This window comes from Lonchura striata, chromosome 8 (genome assembly GCF_046129695.1).
Source record: "Lonchura striata isolate bLonStr1 chromosome 8, bLonStr1.mat, whole genome shotgun sequence".
NCBI lineage: Eukaryota > Metazoa > Chordata > Aves > Passeriformes > Estrildidae > Lonchura > Lonchura striata.
The window spans coordinates 35,274,668-35,295,797 of record NC_134610.1 but is presented as its reverse complement, the minus strand read 5'-3'; the positions used below and the strand labels follow the sequence as shown (position 1 = coordinate 35,295,797).

The 21,130-nt window shown below is 40.3% G+C and overlaps 1 protein-coding gene across 1 annotated transcript in view; it reads right to left on the bottom strand.

Annotated features, from left to right (window-relative positions):
- The window catches only part of SPAG16 (sperm associated antigen 16), a 362,146-nt gene that overhangs the window by 178,079 nt on the left and 162,937 nt on the right, over positions 1 to 21,130 (bottom strand). The window contains exon 12 of the mRNA XM_031505343.2: positions 13,906 to 14,049. Within this exon, the coding sequence (XP_031361203.2) occupies positions 13,906 to 14,049 (144 nt within the window). The remainder of the gene's footprint in view (positions 1 to 13,905; positions 14,050 to 21,130) is intronic.

The window sequence follows — 21,130 nt, the reverse complement described above, 5'->3', positions numbered from 1 at the left end:
TGGTGCTCACTGCTGGGAACAGGATGATGGTCCAGAAAATTCTGGCATGGAGAACCATCCTTATGTTCTTAGTCTGTGTTTGAACAAAACATTCAGCAGCAAAGATTTTGTTTCTAAGATTTTGTGACCTTGAGACAGACTTCAGATACAGTTCACTTTTTTGTTGCTGCTGGAGTTCTGAGACTCATTAATTATTTACAGTGACACTTCTTATTAAGAACCCCAAAGTTTTTTTGGATCCACGGTTCATTTTGGGTGTTGCTTTAATTATCCTTGTGGTCTATGTGTCTAAGACACATTATAGATAGTAATTGTAATATATTTCATCCTTCAGAAAAATCTTAAGCCAAATTTTACTCACTTTATTAATAGGTATGAAATTTCATTTTTACAGAAGGTGAATGCTAGAATACTCAGCAGCAGAAATACAAAAATACCTTTCCTTCCTCATTAATCATCGAAGGTGAGGAGAAAATAAAATTAAATTTCAAAAATACAAAATCAATTATAAACTGACATTCTACAAGCCAAGGAAAGCGTTCCAAAAGCAGGAAGCATGGCAGTTACCAGATGGTGGATGGCACACGGGCACATGGCTTTTTGTCAGGGAAGAAAAACACAACCATCCTGCAAAATCCTTTGCCATAAGGCTATTGGCTGGAAATGCTCAGAATCCTGTCAATGTGTATCACACCAAGTGCAAAACTTGAGGCAATTTTTCACTCTACATTACCTAATTGGGAGATCTTTCGGTGCTATTCCTGCTCATACACTGACCTGTGCCAGGAGAAGCATTTCCCCTCATGCTGCCTGGCTGGCAGCTGGCTGTGACAGCAAGGGTAAACAAGAAAGTGAGTTCTTTGGCACCAAACTGCTTCTGGATGGACTCACACCAGGACTAGGCATCACAAAAGTACAAACTACTGTTTGAATGAAGTTCACCTTCTCCATGAAAACTTCCTCAAGGCTAGTTCCACTTCAAGAGTGACGGGTTCACATCTGCAAACATCTAAATACAACATGCTGCTAACTACCAGAAAGAGTCCTGGTATGGTATGTGTGAACTCCAAGGTATTTATTAACAAGTTTCAACTTAGCAAGTCCTCCATACTTTAAACCATCTTTCCTTTCTGAACTGAGTACTGGCACCAGAAGCTGCTGTGTCTGACCACACACACCCACAGAGAAATCCTGTTTCACCTGAGGCCTTTCCCATTGCTCTTACCTGCACATCTTCTGTGCCCAAGTACCCTTCTTTTCCAAAGTGCTGGCCCACTCTACACACAGCCTTTAGTTCTACATTCAGGATCATTATAATGATTTTAATAATTTTGTTAGCAGAACTTTTTGTTACAATAATTTGGTATTTTGCAGATTGCTCCAATGCAGGTTACAAACCACACAGACCCCACTCAGTCCTGCCCCATTCAAATCTAGTAGCTGAGCTTGGTACTCCCTAAAAAATTTTTACCATTTACTGCAGGCTTTGATGTATAACAATGGCTAAGCTGCCATGCAATATCATGTAATTAGAGGTGGTTAAATGAGAATCTAAAATAAATTAGGTGCCTGGTAGAAGGCAGCTTTTAGTATATGTAAAATTGGCTTTTAGGAGGCTTAGGAAGAACACCAGGTAAGGAAAAAAAATAAAAGATAAACTAGTTACAATACCTGGAGATTAGACGTAGCAAAATATGTGTCAGCAAGACAGCAGGCACTACACAATGCAGGGCTCTGGGCAAAAATTAGATAGCAATGAATTCCCTTTTTACAATTATTTTGCATTTAAAAAAAATGCCTTTTCTAAAAGCTTCCTGCCAATGCACATCTAGCACCCCACAGCAAAATCAGACACCTATTTAACAAGGGGTAGGAGAATCCTGGCCTCCAGCTGGAAGCAGGGAGCTCGTGGGAGCTGGGCCAGTGATATCTCCAACAATGATGAGGCCCTCTTATGCTGAAGGCAAATAGTGTTCCTGGGTCCAGTTGTGCCACTTTCCTGTAGCCTACTGCCAAGTAAATTTTCCTCCATTAACTTAACAAGAAATAACTATTCTACCTGAAATCAAATATAATGAGAAAACATAGCAAAACGACCACATTTTCCAGAAATGAGATCTATTCTGTACCATTCCAACACTTTCTCTCAAACAATCTAGTGTAAGTTTCTGTACGCTGTAAAATTTTTTAAATAATGTATTTAGCCCACAGAAAATCATGTACAGTACCAATCAATATCTATGACATACATTAAACAGGGTGCCATTACAGTGTGATACTTCATCTCAACACCCATCCCATCCAGTTTGGTCATTTTTCCTCCATTGGAATGACTCCAAATCCTCAAATTGTAATGAAGAGCTGTTGAAGTAGGGAAAATGTAGTTTGGAAGGAGTTCAGATACATGAATTCCATGTACAGAACAGATTTATGACCTATATTAACAGCGATAATCCTGTGTCTCGGTTCCTCTGAAATGCAAAGTTGTGGCTCAGTCATTTTAAAGCCATTATCATCCCCCAATGGTGGTCCAGTGATGTCTAATCACAATCAATAGCCAGTAATGAATCATAGTCATTAATCCCATTTGCATGTTTGTATAAAGCATCATTTTTAAGCTGCATATTCATATGCAGAGGGAGTTCAGTGAGTGCACAGAGATTCTGCAGCCTGTGGAAAGTTCTGTACTGGGATTTGAACACTCCCAGGCTGCTGGAAGAATATTTAGCTCTGTGTAATGATCATGACAGTGAAGGCCAAGAAAACACACAGGACAGTGCATGAGCCCAGTGTTTGTACTTGGGGCAGGTGATGATCTCACTGAGCCATGCCCTGGGAATACAGGGACACAGCTTGAGGACAGGGAGTGAGTTAATGGAGACAGTGATCAATAACAATCTAACTCCAAGAGTGGAGGAAGAATGGAAATGCAGAACATGAGCAGAATCCTGGGCTGACACAAGAGAAAGCAGAATAGCACAGTGAATATCAATTTCCACCCTTTCTCTGAAAGGCTTTGCATGAAAACTGAGCTTTCATCTATGAGGCCATGCAGCCTAAATACTGACTGTTCAAGAGAGGGGACACCAGAAAACCCTTCAAACACAACTGTCACAGGTAATCCTAAACCATGGACACAAACACAGTGATCCCCATTTGTTTTATATATACACTACTCAGACACAAAGGAAATAACTACCACAAAATAAGAACTTGGTTCCACATCCACATCCCTTAGCAGTCAAACAAATCCTGATGCTCATTCCCAGCTGGGTAGCTTCTCCTGCTTCCTGTGCTGCTGCAACTGTTTTATATCTGGAATTCCCCAAATTACTGCAGCCACACAGCTTGAGGGGAAACACAGAAACACAATAAATGACTGTGCAATTCATACCTGGAGTTTGTGCTCCAGACAAAATCTTGTAAACACTCTAAATATTTGGGGGTTATTTCCAATTCAAATATCTTAGATATTGCTACAATTGGATTGCCATTCTCTAGTCAACTCTAACACTAATGTTTGTTATTTTAACAGCTACACTTTAGGAAAGGCTGATTTTAACAATATAACAAACACAGATATCTCCTTAGCCACTCCACTAGAAGCCTTGCAGCAGACCTAAGGGAAAATACAATTGCCTTTATTGCACAGAAGAAAGCAATAACGAAACGAGGATGTTAAAGGCATCAAGATTATAATTGCACTCCAAGAAACATAACATAAGAGATTCTATTAAGAGAGATGTTTTGACGTGTGCAATGACTCTGAACAGTGAGAGCAACACGTCCAGGATCAGAGCAGTGAACTGAGATTGCCCAGCCCCAGAGAGATGGCAGCTCCCCCTGCAACTCCAGCTGCCCAGCACAAAATGCTGATGAAGCCTGAAGAAAACCTAAACTACTCAAAATCTGAACCCACCAAAGTGAACAACAGGTTTTTTGTTTTTTTTCACAGCCTAAATAAATGATCAGCAAAACTGAACAGCTTTTGGTGACTCACAGGCAGCACGAGCTGTAGGAACTGAAAATCAGACAAATGTACAGAAAAAGAAACCAAGAGCTCCTTGTAGAGCAGGCAAATTTCTGCAGAACTTTCCGAAAACACGCTCATGGCTTCAATGAAGCTGAACTAATAGGTATAGAAATATCCCATTTTATTGATACTCTGTAAAGAGATTTCAACTGCCTGTTCCTCCACCCTTTCTCTATCAAAGTGATTATCATAAAGAAATTACTTCCTTTCTTTCAAGTAAACACCAAATCTAATTACCTCACAGCTGATCAGAAAATTTCCTTGTAATTTCTAAGTCAATTACATCAAAATGGTGATTCTTAAATAACTAAATGAAGTTTTGTCTGAAAGAAAAAGATTAATCTTGACACCTGCTTTGTGAAATTGATAATCATAGTATCTTTTCAACCCAATATCAGATTGTTTTAAAGCCTCCCAAATTAAATATGTCTCTTTTCAGGTCAAAAATTCAGATAATGGGAGAATGTAGCACACAAGGTCACCACTTAAGAAAAATAACATCATTTCTGTGTAAGCTAAGCATTCAGAACATTTGAAAACTATTACTTTATGGGCAAGCATAACATTTAAATGACAGATTATGAAGATAATTAAGTAATACTACACAAAGACTAGCTAACTACCTATTCCCATTAGGATTTCTGACGTATCCAAGGTCACAAATTGTGGGTATGAAGACTGAGGTCCTTTTTAAAGAGCCTTTAAAGATATGTTCTGCTTCTGTGATGGAGGGGCTGCAAATTAATCAGTAGAAATGGCATTAGTTTATCAACAGGATTTCAATCACTGGTGTTGAAGTTCAGTGTGTGTAAAGCCCCTTGTGAAAGCAACTACAGAGTGCTTTCAGCAAAGGGCAGCATTTATGACAATGGGTTTTCTCCCTGTAGTTATTTCAAATACACATCTGAATTGCTCAGTGGGAGGACTGCTGTTTCTGCCAACCTTCTCCTCCTTCTGTCTCCAGCTGTCCTCAGCACTTCTTTCTCTGCTGCTCCCTGAATTATTATAATGGAGATATTATTAGTGAATCACTACCTTGCAGTGGTCAGTACTTCCACTTCTTGGATAAGAAATACAAGCCAAAGGTAGTTTTTCATTCAAGCCTGGTCATGCTGGATGAAAAGTGAAGCCTATTCAGTAACCACACTATAGATTGCACACTTCTGCTTTCTAAAATTAATCTAATGATATACTCTTCAGGTTCCATGCAATAGGAACATTCTTTGGTCTTTTTATTGACAGGAAAATCTACTTCTTTAGAGCAGAGGTAACATCCTTGGAGAACATTAATGGCCTAATTATGAATGTTTCTGAAGGCAAACCTTCCACATGGCATGTGGGTTGCCACTACAACCACCACAGAGATAGAAGATGAGAAGCACTGGGGTAAAGGAGACAACTGAGGATTTGCAACAAAGAAAATCTTCAGAAGTTTGAACATCTGCTGAGAACCCTGGCCAGTGTGAGGAAATTCTCCTCAGCGTGGCAGGAATAGCAGAAAAAAGTCAACTACTGAACAACAAATCAGGATCTAAATCTGTAGCAAAGTTACAACTGTTATCAGTCCATGTTCTCCAAAAGTGCATTGCAGAACTTTCTCTAAAGAAAATAAAAATGAGTTACAAATGAGATTCAGTATTTTCTTGAAATAGATACTCACTAATAGTCAACAGAGCTCTTTCAAATGAAAACATACTTTATGTATATATTTACATCTCAAAAGCCCACAGAGAATAACCATCAGTTCCACGTGCCAAAAGAGATTAGTATGGGTAGAAACATTTGGCTTGTGGGAGTGGGTGGAAGGGGAAAAATTTTAATCAAATCCATTACCTGGTTATTGATTTCTCTTTGCCAGACTGATCCTGTAGAATACTTATAAAGCCTTTGACATTGAGACGTTTGGCCAAAAATATTGGGTTAGACTAAGCAAAAGCTGAGCTTCTCAAGTAATCTCTCATATTTCATTTATATGTGATTTATTCCTTTGTCCAGCAGAGGCTTTTTATTGATAAAAATAATGAGATTGAGAATCCCAAAGGAAATCTAATGCCCACCCACACGTTTGTGAGGTAAAAATAGTAGGCTTTGTAAGCTTGAGAGAGAATGATGTTATGTTAAAACTGTTTTCTTGTATAAAAAATATGAAGCTTCTAAAAGATTTTGAAACAAATAAAGCTACTTTTGAAATTAAAATTTTGCTATACTTGAAAACACCAAGCACACAGTGAATACTGTACACTGGGGAACTGAATGAAAGACTTCTGAAATAGTTTTTTCCTTGCAGAATAAATGAATACAACTTTTTTTCTTTTGACTCCTGTATTAGCTCAGTTTGATAAAACACTTTAACAGATGTCTCAACTGCTAAATATGATGTGTTACATAAAGCCAGTTAGATGACTGAAAATTAATCGTGCCACTCAAAAGAAGTTTCTTACCACTGGCAAATTTAATATGTAATCTGGTAACTAAAGGCTTTCTTGAACTATGTAGGAATTCATCATCCTCTAAAAAATTAAATCATTATGCCTTTTCATTAAGTAAGTGTTCAAAAGTCTTAAGTAGAACATACAGACTATCTCATGTTTCTTTCAATAGTAGTAAAAGGATAAATAAAACCCATCTGTTTCTGCAGTGAGACCTGAATTAGGTTTTAAAGACAATTTCAAAGCACAAATCAAAATAATTCTGTTCCACTGATAGCCAACAGAGACCTTTGTGATTAACCTGAGTCTTACAACTCTTTTTTTATGTTAATGCTTGGAGGGGAGTTGGTGCTTTCAAGTCTCAGCCTTGTTTAATGTATAGTGTGAAACTCAGCGTTGACAACTCCAAAGCCAGCAGAGAAAGTGTTCTGCAGCTCACTGTCCATGGACCTTTTATTACCAGTAATCTCCAAATCCCTTCCCTGGGAGGACTGGTGCTCTGGCTGCCTCAGTGGCCAGGCAGGAGGGTGAAGCTGACATTCCCTTCCTCCTCCTCCTCCTCCTCCCTGGCTCCCAGGTGTGCACAGCAGCTCCTGAGCAGCCTCTCCCACCAGGGCCAGTTCTGCCTTGCTTCAGTTCCTCACTCTCCAGCTAAAAGGTGCAATTAATGGAATCCTAATGTAATCTAAATTCTGACTGATCATGAAACCACTTCCAGGATTTCTGTGCTGTCCATAATGAACCCAGCAGTTAGCTGAAAGGGCAGACAGAACATATCCCTGGGCTGTGCTCCACATCTCCTGCCCACCTGGGCAGCTCGTGCTCAGTACTTGACCCCTCTAGAAGTACCTGAGCAGCTGGAAGTGCATTGCAGAGCCATACAGTGCCTGCACAGGAAATTACCTGGGAGCTCCAGGGCCTGTGTAAATGTTGTGGGATTGGGCAGTAATCCCACAAAAGTGTACACAACTCCTAACACCACTGGAAAAGCAATCTGGAGCAACACAAACAGGAGGGTCCCTGAGCATATCACTGCTGAAACTATTCAATAATGGTGTTTGAAACAGTCCCTGATGAAGCTAAATTTCCAGCCTGTTCCTGTTTCAACATCTCCAGGAGCTTTGGTTCTGCTGGCTTATATGTACAGTGTCCCCTTAGTGTGACTGCTGACCCAACCTGGGCAGTGGCTCTGAAGGATGGGTGATAAATACCAACAGTTTTAAATCACTGATTTCAAACCTCTCTTCATTTCTTCCTGGGGACAAATTTTTTGCAGAGCCCAAAAGAGTATGTGAAGATCTCTTCTAAGAAAGAGCCTGCAGTAGCATAGTCAAATCCAACTGCTTAATGTTAAATTACAGTTTCCATGCAGACAGATGCTGCTGTATTTCACTAAAACAAACAAACATTAGATTGTAGCAACATCTTGTAGATCCTGGAATCATAGCTTCAGCAGTGACTGTTTGTTCTGTATGTCCCCCTAGTTCCACCAAATAACTACAGCATCAAATCTTGGAAGCCAGTACATTAAACAAAATGGCATAATATATAATTCCTGTTTCTTTTCATAGAAATAAAAATGAATCGAAGAATGGCATTAGGAATTATTAAAGTACAAGGAGAAATATATTTGATGTTAGTGGAATGTTTTAAATTATCTTGCTACTGTGACTAAAGAACCTACTCTTCTCGGTATGTCATCAAGTGCTTTTCATTTGCTGAGGCTTTGTGGGCCTTGTACCATCTTAGCTATTTAAAAGATATTATTTGCAATTTGTAACTAAGAAAGCAGACATTTATCTTTAGTACCAGATTTTGTGTGACTCTCTTCATACCCTGCAGATGTTTCTCAGCACACACTGATACCTGAGGATATTATGATTGTCAAGAAGATTGGTGTGGATTGATGCATCAGCATCTCCCAGGACTGGGACACTCCTCAGCAGCACAGTCTGTGGGGAGCTAAGAGTAGCAGAGGTGGGGGATGAATAAATCAGCACACCTTGTAATTCACCTTGATAATCAAAGCTCTTTGGGCTCTCAAACTACAAAGACATGTCCACTGAGAAATTCAGAAGTGCTGCCTGGACCTGCCAAGCTGTCAAGTCTGATTTTTGCTCCTCAATGTTTCCCTCCAAGCACAGAGTCCTGTGAGATGCAGTGAGCAAGGAGCAGTGTCAGCCCGTGCCTTCTGCCTCAGAACATCTGAGCCTGGCTGGATCAAACTCAGATGCCGCTCCTTACTGGGACTGCCCTCCCTCCTGAACTTTGGCCATGGCTCCTATCACTCCTCAGAGGTTTCTCCACAACCTCCCTCCCTACATTCTTGTTCTGCTGGGCTTTTCAGTCTATCCTTTTTCCACACAAAGTCATCTCTGGATAGCTTCTTCACAAATGATAAGATAAAAAAGGAAATTAAAATAATGTAAAAAATAAAAGTAGGGGCTTGCCTGAGTAGGAATTAATTTCACTTTCAAAGTTTATTCTGACTTAAATTCTGCTTAGGAATTTGCTTTTTAAGAAGATTTTATTAAAAACTTTTCTGAGAATTTTTGTATGATGAGAAAATAACTTCCACTCTGATAAGACTGTTACATACACAATTTCGTATTTATCAGACACTGCTCTTGAAAACTTTGGGCAAATATCATTATCCTGGTTCTTTTTCCCCCACTCTTGATTGTCAGCAAAATTTTGGACTTAGTCTTGAGAGGCCACCACAGTGCTCAGTTACCCAGTGCCTGCTCCCATGTGCTACAGAATTCCCCTAAAAGCTTCTTGTGTAAATTCAAGCCGACCTGGGGTTGCATTCCCTCCACAGCTCATTCAATCTCTCTCAAATTCCTCACATCCATCCTCCATATATTCTGCTAATTCTCTCTCTACAGGGTTGTCTTTCTCCTCTAGCCATGCACAGGTTTCCATCTGAGTAACATCAGCTCCTCCAGCTTGAAGAAACACCACCCAGAGCTGCCTCTGCTCTGGAGGAACATGGGCTGTTCTTTCATCTTTCTCTTGCTTCCCCTCACTGGGGGCACCCTCCTTTCAGGGTATCAAACACTACATGCCTTTATTTGCATGTTTGCTGCATGAACATGCTTATTCTATCATTTCTTTAGTTTTTTTATTAATTACCAAGGAGGCAATAACTGCCTCCAGGTTTTCCAGTAGCAATAGAACTTACAGAAAATCCATGCAGGTAAATTAAGTGCTGTAGTAATTTTTACATAGTAATAATAAATTGATAACAGTTTTGATTTCTTTCCTCAGTAACTGGGGAACACCAAAAACTCTGCTTTTTTCTTAAGGGAACAGGACATTACAAAGGACTTGAAAACCTGACAACTTTCAATGTAAGTTTTTAATAGCTTTAAGAACTTACAGGTTGTACTTCAATTCAGAAATTCATTGTATTCCACAGAACCAGACAACGTTTGCATGAAAAGGGCTACAAACATTTTAGAAGAGTTGACTTGATTAATATTTATGAATACATTAAGGACATGACATATTTTACCGACCCACATGCAGGACAAGAATATAATATTTTACTGTTCACTGGGATTTTATCAGACATTAACACACACCTCTGCTATGCTGCAGAGCTTGATTCTTTAGTCACCCAGGAAGGTTAGTAACAAAGATAAATAAATCTAGTACATGCCATGAAATTTCGTTGTGTAATTAGAGTATGGTCCTTAGAGGTACAGCATTAACATCCTCAACTTATTCTGGAAACTGGCAAAAGATGGAGATTTTTGTTTGCTATTTCAAATATTTGAGTCACCTGGCACCTACAGGTACACTACACAGCTCTCCCAATTCTTACCACAAAGCTTCTGTGTATGCCTGTAACAGGAGACATTTTGACTCCCTCAATCCTTCACATCTAGAAAAGGCAAGCTGAAAAACATTAAATTTTTCAACGGTGACAGGAGCTTGAAACAGCTAATTCATCTGCAGTGTTCAGCCAGACCAAAGTAAAAACACTATTTTTTTTTGAAGTTTGACCAGGTGTCACATGAGTTTCAAAGAAGGAAGCACTGTTCTCCCAGCTGCCGCATGCTGCAGATGACAGGACCTGTTTGAAGTTTTACTTTTATTTTAAAAGCTTAAGGCAATGCTTTACTCTCAGATCTGCAGAGAGCTGCTCTGCTCTTCTCACATGCACAAAGCTAGGCTGCTGCCCTTCATCCCCTGTCCTGGGAGCCCCTGCAGGGAGAACTCATGGGGCACCCAGACTCTTTGTGCTGACCCAGGAGCGAAACAGTGGCAGCTGTGGAGCCTCAGCACAGTCTCACCTCACCCTGCTTTGATACAAGTGAAAGAGAGGTGGTTTTCAGCACAAAATCACTGTGGGAATCTTCCCCCCACTGTCAGTGGTGGCATGGGGGGGGAAGATTCCTCTATCCAACAACTCTTTGCCCCTAAGGCTCTGTGATGATGCTTAAGGACACTGTGGTACATAAGTCCTGGTAGAGCTCCTAAGGACAATCCCCATTTCTCTAACACCTGGTCCAGAGCCTAAAACACACCTTTACCTTGGTATTGCAACTTCCTAAAGCCAGTTCTCTCTTGGCTCTTGGAGACACTGAGGATATATAAACTCAACAGAACTTTAGCTTCAAGTCTCTAGATCTTCCCAGCCACCTGCATACTGGCAGCTTTACCCCTTTTTACACAGTGGTGGCACAGAGGCAACCACGAAAAAGACCCTTGCTCAAGCAATGCTCTGTGAGCACATAAACTCCCAGATTTCTGGGATTTTAAGTCATTTTTGTGTACAGAAGCATCAGTTAAATGCCCATCACAGCTCTCCTCAAATCATTAGAGCCTAGTGTCAGGGTGTGGGTTATTGCAGGATGCTGCACCAGATGATCTGACAGCAGACTCATGTGGCTGCACACAGAACACTTCTCAAAACAGATCTGGAGGTTGTTCTAAATCTGATTTTACAGAGAGAGAAGAAACACAGAGAAGTGATCTCACAGAGGACAAACAGGAAAGACTATAGAACTATGGAAGTTCCACTTAACAGCCCAGTAGCACAAAAATATTTTTCTTTTCCATGTCTGGGGTGAACATAATTTCAAATCTTTAAACTGGAAACAAAATTAGAAGTTACCTATATTTGATTCCAGAAAAAGAAGAAAAAAATTCTGTTAGAATTCTTCATTTGTACTTAATTGGTTTTGCTTCTGAGAAAAACAGATATATAAAAGTTTCCTATCTAAAAAAAATAAAATAATAAAATATGATTAAATGTATTCTGCCACATTATGTATTTTATGCAGTAACAGAAGACAATATTTTAACAGCACTGCTTTTGACTAACTCCAGAGCATTCAGCAGGAGTCAATTTATACTGCAAGAGAATAATGATGTACCTCAACTCATTTTAATTTCAATAATTGAATGAGAAATAGGAAAGCCTATTGAAAGGACTGTATTCTGGTCAAAGACTAATGAGAAAATAGCTTTGAGTCTCTGAGTCAGCGGGTGTCATGGTAACAATGCATTATCGAAATCTGATTAGTATGGCCAGCAGCTTTAGAAATGATAACATGCTTTTCTTATTCTTCACCTGTGCTAAGTTTTATATTCACAACAGGTAAGAGGAAAAGGCAGCATTCTGTTTATCTGCAAGTTTAAACTATGTCCAGCACTCACAAACTCTAAAATCTGTCATGCAGCAATAGACAAATTTCCCTACCACCTTAAAACAAGAAGCTGAAGCTTCCATTTCTCTCCTCCTGTGCAATTATTTAAGTTAGATATTATCTTCTTCTTTTAAATGTAATTATTTCTAAGGATATAAACATGAGAAAGAACACTGTGAAAACACAAGCATCTTAAGAAAAAGTCTGTTTTTCTTAGGAGAAAGTGATGCAAGAGAAGAGTAAGTGCATGTTGAATTCATCCCAGAAAGCGTGACTCCTGCTTCTTGGGGTTTTGAAAAGTAGGAGGGGATTTTCTTGTGTTTAGAGGACTATGTGTGCCTTTGGTAGCTCATTACAAAGTCAGAAATCAGGAGGAACCATGGAATTAAATAGGATACATTTCCTCCTCATGAAGAAGAGTGGTACTATTGCTTCATAAAATATACACAATGAAAATACAAGGTTGAAGGCTTAATAATGCTCCTTTTATAACCAAGCCTAGGGTGAATAGCCTGGCAGACCTTTATTATATTAAAAGTAAAGAACTCTATTTAAAATGCTGCCTCACAAATCTGATGCAAAGTAAATTCAACATATAGAAGCTCAGCCTTATCAAATGCATTTAGTTTTGAGAGTAATGATGTCCTGTTTTTCAACAGAAAGACCAAAAAATCTACTTCATGTTTACCCATTTTCCATGACCCTTGTAACTTAAATATTTAATTTGTATTTTCCATGTTCACTTTAATTTATTAATTTAGCTTCAAATCCATAAGATGAAAGAGCAAGAAAGCTCATATCCTGTAGGTAAACCCAAATATTCTTAGTCATCTAACAAATAATGCATAATACAAGAAGTCAACTTTTCAGTATTATTGATAATGGGACTGTGTTTGCCATAGTGCATGAGCAGGGAGAAAATGAATACAGCAAGAGTTGAAAAGCTTATTACTCCTTGTTATATGCACTGCTATGGGGACAGAGTTTAAGATGTACAAAATACCAAAAGCAATCAGTCTTAAGTCAACACTGTGAAAGGCAGAGGAAGTTTTTATCTACATGTTTGGGAACTGAGCAGAGAGTGCAGGGTCTCCCTGAGAACAGAGAGGCAGCAAAGCAGGCCAGTGAGAAGGGGAGCTCCAGGAGGGAGCAGGGCCAGTTCAGGGAGCATGGGCACTGTGAAAAATGCATATTTTATGATTGGCTTTTCGCAAATATTACAATTAATATTATATGTGTAATGTTAGAAAGTTATGCTGTATTAATACTCTTAAGTAGTGTGTTAAATATAGTTTTAGGTTCCAACATAACGTTAAAACAGAGACTATGTATGTGGGGAAGTTTTTTTTTAGGAATGAGATACTGACTTTGAGGAACACCTAAATCTTCCAGAGAAAAGGAATTTATGGCTTCTTATCAGAAGAAGCTAATTTCTTCAGGCCTTGCTCAGACTCGAAGATGCCAGGGGATTAAAGGAAATAGTTGACATACAACAGAGTTTCTTGTTTAGAATAGAATGCATGCATAACCATGAAGGATGTATAAATATGCAACAAGTGTATTGGTTTAAGGGTGATTCCTTTGTTCACAAGTCATGCTTTTCCTGACTTAGTGTCCGAGACCATCCAGACGTCCGCAATTCTTTGCTTTTTATTGTCTTGTAATCGTCCTAACTCCAAACTTTATTACTCTAATTGTATTATTATTTTTATAACCATTTTATTATTATTAAACTTTTAAAATTTTGCAAACCAAGTGATTGGCGTTTTTCACAGGCACTGACCTGGGCCTGAAGCAGCAGCCTGAGAGCCAGTCCGTGTGACCATCCCCTGTCAGGAGGATGTTCCCATCAGGGAAGCCCCACGTCTTCCACAGGCGATCATCGCCGCCGCTGAGCACGATGCTTTTCCGGGGGTGTAAATCCATGCTGCAGGAGGAAAGAAAGGCAGGTTATGTTCTGTACCAGTTCCATTTGATTGAAATACAGAAGATCCATTTAACTCAGGGCAATAGGCCCAGGAGTCTGATTCTGGATGGACTGGGCAAACAGTGATGCTTTCTGAGCTCATGAGAACTCAAAATACGTGCTGTGGAGATGAGCTGCTGCTGAAGAAAAAAAAACACGACTGATTTATGTGAAACCAGAACTGTTTTCACTCTCCTGAAGTTCCACTTAACACTCAAACAATGCTTTGAAATACTTTGTTAGATTATGTTCTAACAAACATGCAAGAGGGTTAGAAGCTGCATCAACATGATTAACATTCCCACTTATCCAAAATAATTTCAAAAAGCACCAATGTCAGCCTGTCCCCACTTGTGCCCAAGAGTGTAAAGTCTCCTACCACTGTGAAGTAACTCAAATGTTAATTACAGTCCTTGCCAGCACTTTAGAGACCATTCACTGGGACTAGGTCAGAAAATTCATTCCAATTCTGTACTCAAAGTGTGTTCCATGTTTTCATTTTTAATATGTAGCACACCGCGATGTAATAGAAATCATACACTTAACACTCCTGTAGACTGAAAACTCAGTTTATTTTTCATTTAGCAACTGCAGTGCAGCTTAAAATGGACCCAGGGAAGAAAATCAATCTGTTGGAAAGATAACAAGTAGTGTATTTCACATGGATTTGGTTATTTGATTTAAATCATTGTAATGCCTTACTATTTGTTGAACATCAAAAAGTTCTAGAAGCTGACTTTAGTCCCAAGAGTGGCTTATTTAGATAGATTAAATCTGGAGTTCAGAATCAAACTGCAATAATGGGGAAAGAATCAGAGCCTGTGTGTGCACCTATTTCAGCTGTGCATCAGGGCTGACAGGTTGGAGAGAAAAAAGCTTATTAAAGCAGAATGAGAAGAGAGAGAGACAATGCTAAGCACCCAAATGGGAAGAAAAGAGAAGGCTTAGAAGGCACAATGTCATACAAGTATCTTTTTTATTAGCACCTTTCTCCCGCGCTAAAATTATTTCATAAAATTCCTAAACCAGAACCACAGCATCAACTATACTGGGAAAAATAATTCCCTCTATCAAATCCATGCTAAAAATATATTTATGTCAACTAGAATTTCATCAGAAAACATCTATTCTTGCAGTTTAATGCCCAGCTAGGAAGATTCCTACAGACTCATCAGTTGAATTCATCTGCTTGAGTGAGTAGCCTCGGATTTACTCATTCTCCAGTTTCTTAGAAAAAAAAAATGCTTTCTATCTTCTCCTAAAGAGGATAAACTTCCTCTGCATTTATAGGAAAAAAGAGAAGGAGGGAATGATGCTATTTAAATTCTCCAGAGATGCACAGAGAGCAGTTGTATCATTCAGATTGGCCAGGACAGGTATCTAGAAGAGCAAGGGGGGAATGGAGATAAAAGGAGAGAATTAAAGGCTGAGAGAAGGCACCAGTGGCCTGCAAATTACAGACGAGAAGAGCTGTCCCAGAATCCCTCTAATACAGAGACCTCTGAAGCACCAACAGCCCCACTGCTGCTATCGGCATGTACACACAGCTGACATTTTTCTCTTAACCTGCTTCAGACACTTCAGATCCCCTCCAGTTTTTCCCTCCAGATATTTCTGCTCTTGGGGAGGGGCTGTTGTGAAGCCTTTCCATCAGCTCTCTTACATTCTTCCTAACGATCTGCCTTCTCAGTTTCCAAGCTGCATTATACAGCCTTAGACCATTTTCATGTCACCTTTCATACAGAGAAAATTTTACCTGGTGACTTCCTCTAGACCCTGACTCTTCCTGAACAATCCTTACACCCTGGCCAGGCTGCAGCTGTGCTCTCATCCCTCCTGCCTAAGCTCCCAGGAACATCCTGCCTACCCTCAACCCTCCCAACACATGTCCAGTCCAGCTTCTGAAATGCTCAAACTTCTGCAGTGACCAGACATTCCTATGGAGATTTGGGAAAATGCATAAAGTGAATTTCATATGGAAGAAAATATCTTGCTGTCTGTAAAAAGACTGCAAATTTGTTTTTCACAGTCTTTCCTTTAAACTGCAGAGCTTTTGTAAAATGCTGCTGCTGTCCAATGTTTTTCTTCCTCCATGCCATTTTTACAGGCACACAGTGAACACCATTTAATTAACAGCAAATTTGTGACACCACTGCTGTTGAGCTGCTTCTGAGAAAGGGAAGCCCATTTATCCAAAATGCATTCTATATGCAGCATTAATTAGGCACCCTTGTCTTCATTTCTGGCAATCCAGCATTGTATAGATTTTTGCTTCATCTCTGTTCACAGGGTCTAATTATTTCCAGCACAGAAGACTTTGGGTGGATTGGAATGGAAATCAATAATGGAACATGTGTGATAGGAACATTAGTTTTCTCCTCCTCCTCCTTTGGGATAAAGTGAGATCAGTGGAGACTCAGCCAAGGAAAAAAAACAAACCCAACAAAAAGCCCTCTCAGAGATTTGCTGCTGTTGAGTATATAAATACCCTTGTTTACACAACTCACTCTGGCATTATAAGACATTCTCATCTCTTCAGCACTTGCCATGGTAGATATATAGTACTCCCAGTAATTTGCTTTCAAAACAATCATCGATTATTTTAATTTATTTTGACTGAGCCATAAATAAAAATACAGTTTCTTCACATGCAAAATACTTTCAGTCTCAGGATGTTCCACACTTGACCACATCACTCAAAATCAACCTTCAAGTCCAAAAGTGCTGCACCCTGAGCTGCCTGAGGAACATCAGCTGGGTGTTTAATACAGCCACCAACTTGAGAGAGGGCAGATCTCAGATCCATGTGGAAGAAAATTTCCTGGCACGAGGCTTTCTGAAACACTGCAATCAGTGTACCATGACCAGCCTGTTCTCCCAGCTCTCAGAACACCCTCAGGTATTACCCAGGCTTCCATCATGGTTAGGAGAAGGACTGGTCAAGTCCACACACAAAACTGACCCCGCTTGGATGTGAAATAAAAACCTCACCTAAATTGTCTCAAAATTAGGCACTGAGAGAATGAAAAATGCAAAATTAATAACCAGATTAGTACTCCTAAGTGACTTATCCAGTCTCACCCAGTTTTTCTGTGGCAGAAACAAGGACAAAATGCAGTTTTCTATGGTTTCACATACAGAAAAATATGTTCTCAATATAGACAGCATTCAGCTGCCAAATTCTGATACAGCATTGTGCTGAATATTGCTTGTGATACCTAATTTTTAGAACTTCTTGATTTGATCAAATTTATTTGCATTCCCGGGTACTGGCAAAGATGCTTCTTGTTAATGCCAGTAGCTGCTTTCAGACCAGAGAGCTCTTCTGCTGCATTTCTTTCTCCAAAATATGACAGCAGCAGAGTTCCTGCAAGATTAAAAAAAAACCCTCAAATGCATTTTTCCTAGTGACAGAAAGATTTCAGCCAACATTTTCTTACATAAAAAAATCAGCCTTGCTTACCATACCTAACACAGGAAATTTGGGGCTGAGCAGTTATATTTGGGTGAAGTTACAACTAGCTGAAATATCTTGGTTTTATAGTGGAAACTGTTGGGAAATTGATGATATTTCTTTCTCTGCCATCAAGGAGGGTTTTGGAGGCAAGGACATGACATGCACTGAATTCCAGAGGACGGATACTGGTAATAGCCTCAGACAAGAACAAATATATATAAATAAAAGGGCATCAACAGCCCTACTGAAATCAGTGATATTGTTCACATGCACATACTTTGTTATATTGCTGGACTGCACCCTAAAATTTGACAGAGAGTTTGTAAAAGCTGGAATTTTAATCCAGGCCTGATTTTAATAGACATGAGGCAGTTGTGCTGAGACAAATGACAAATTAACCTGAGCTTTAGGAACAGTTCCTGTGGCAATGGATGTGTGAACTGCACAACCTCACCACGCTTTCCCACCTCTGAGCTGCCACCAAGGAGCTCCCACTCACCTTTCAGTTGTCACTCAGCTGTGGCCACCCAGCTTGGGCTCAGGAACAGCTGCTGTGGGATTGATGCCTTAAGTTTTAGCTTTTATATTTTCCAGATTTTGGACTGCATTAGTATAGAATTCTGAACTTCATATAAAGTGTTAGCAAGTTCTCCTCACAGTTTATTTTGATAAAACAATCCTTTGGTAGCCCAAGAACGCTGTTACAGCTTCAGGCCCAAAAAGTGTAAAACAACAGCAAATTGAGGAGAGCAAACTGGGAGGATGGGACTGCATAACCTGGAGCTGCAATTGGACAATTAACCCCAATATGGAAATGGGCCAAAACATATAAAAGTGTGAAAACTTGTGATATCTTGGGCAGAGCCACAGCCAGGCTCTTGTGCTGCCCAAGGTGTATCCTTTGAAGGCCTTTTAATAAATAAATCCCTACTTTATTCCTTTAGCTCTGCCTAGCCACTGCTCCAGGCCACCTCTTTGGGCACCAGGATGGCCGCTGCTCCCTCACCCCACGCTCCAAGGGTCTCACTGCAAACAGGGCGAGCCCACACATTTACCTGGGTGAACTGAGCGAGTCGGGCTCACGCTGCACACAGCACACGGAGGTGAGGGCCATTTTCCCCTCACAAGGGAAACTGAGGCAAGGGCCATTTTCCCCTCACAAGGGAAACTGAGGCAAAGAACATTTTCCCCTCACAAGGGAAACTGAGGCAAAGAACATTTTCCCCTCACAAGGGAAACCGAGGCAAAGCCTATTTTCCCCTCACAAGGGAAACCTGGGGAAATGGAGGCAAAGCCCATTTTCCCCTCACAGGGGAAACTGAGGCAAAGAACATTTTCGCCTCACAAGGGAAACTGAGGCAAAGAACATTTTCCCCTCACAAGGGAAACTGAGGCCAAGAACATTTTCCCCTCACAAGGGAAACTGAGGCAAGGGCCATTTTCACCTCACAGGGGAAACCGAGGCAAAGCCCATTTTCCCCTCACAAGGGAAACCTGGGGAAATGGAGGCAAAGCCCATTTTCCCCTCACAGGGGAAACTGAGGCAAAGAACATTTTCCCCTCACAAGGGAAACTGAGGCAAGGGCCATTTTCCCCTCACAGGGGAAATCAGGGCAAGGGCCATTTTCCCCTCACAAGGGAAACTGAGGCAAAGCCCATTTTCTCCTCACAAGGGAAATTGAGGCAAAGCCCATTTTCTCCTCACAAGGGAAACTGAGGCAAGAGCCATTTGCCCCTCAGAAGGGAAACCGAGGCAAAGCCCATTTTCCCCTCACAAGGGAAACTGAGGCAAGGGCCATTTTCCCCTCACAAGGGAAACTGAGGCAAAGAACATTTTCTCCTCACAAGGGAAACCAAGGCAAAGCCCATTTCCCCCTCACAGGGGAAACTGAGGCAAGGGCCATTTTCCCCTCACGGCGGGCTGAGGGGTGCAGCAGCGGTCATGGGAATTCCCTCGCTTCCAGAGGGGAAAGGGAGTGACAGACAACACAGCGCTCACCCTTTTCCTGCAGCACATCCCTTCTTTCCCTCCTTGACTATGTGATGGTGTCTGGGGACGGGGAATCCAGGGGGAATCCAAGTTAGCAGCAGCATTCCCAGGGCAGCACAGGCGGCTCCGGCCGCTGCCCCACACACCCAGGGAGCTCCTCGGCTTCATGGCAAACAGGCCAAGGAAAAGGCACAAACTGCCAGACAAATGCTCTCAGCTAAGATTAGCCTGCCAAGAAATTCAAACTAAACACAGCACAACAACCTAATCAATCGTTTTGCCTGTTGCAACTCATCCTAACATGCCTTCTTTGAACATCATCTCTCTAATATAGTCATTTCTACCAGCTTTTTTATCTTGGCTTGAGTTACCTGGTCTCACCTGACAGCCTTCTTCAGTAATAATTATAACCTTGACATTTAATTCAGTGTTTTATTATGCAAGTGTAGCATAACTGAATAGCTTGCAGGTCTTAAAATTCATCTTTTCTTGACAAAATGGAAGAGGGGAAAAATGCTTTCAATAGAGAAAATAAGAACTAAAACAGACCAAAAACAGGATAAAGAAAAAAAAAATCATAAGAAGGGGAAAATACTTGGAGTACAAAGCTCCTATCCTTTGTTTCATTTATGTAAATGCCCATCTGGAAGTCAGTGATAGATCTCAGTCACAGCAATGCTTAAAAAAACCTATCCTGTCTGGTGAAACCCCTGGCAGCTTCCCAAACTCCTATGACTCAGGGTTTGGGAGGGAGAAAACTTGCTAGAATCTCAGCATACCTGAAGTTAACCTTCTAGACTGGCCAGCAGACCTTGTTACACCCTAGAAAATAATGAGAAAGCAGTCTTCCAGAGACTGTATCTCTAGAGGCCAAGCAACTTCCTAATTCACAGTCGAGTTTATGTGTTTATTCTAGTCCTCATGCACACAGAATCTTCACTCCCAGCTGTAGAGCAGCAGCAAACATATTTATTCCTGTGAAGTGAAATACTCACACACTTTCTAACTTGACAAACCCAGTTGTCCTCTCAAAAAGAAACAACTTCAGGAAGTGGACTCCCCCTACAATATAAAGTACCTCCAAAAAGAATTGTATTAAACACATCACTCTAAGTCCCTAATACAGACAGAGTTGTGATAACTTCAGAATATCCATTTTGTGGTGTTCTCTGATCACTTTATGTTTATCCACTCCACGTGCAATTATCAAAATGCATCAATTTAATAGAGTGTTGTAACTTATCCAGGTTTTACTGCATTAGATCTGACTGTGTACATGCTGTGCCAATATAAAATCATCATCTTCTTAACAGCAAAGTTTGGCTCTCAGTCAAATCTGAGAAAAAGTCAAAACCATGCTGTTGATCCACATGTGTTTTCAGAGGTCTCATCCTTTAAAGACACATGCATGTTCCTGAATTATGCAGTACCAGGAGTAGTGCCAATTTCACAGCATATTAACTTAAAAACATCCATAATCCTGTTTAAGATTGACTCCTTAATCACATCAGGACAAAAGGATTTTTCTAGAAACTATGTAATAACATACAAAGTGTTTATGTCATTGTAGTCTTATGTACTGCAAACCTCTGCAC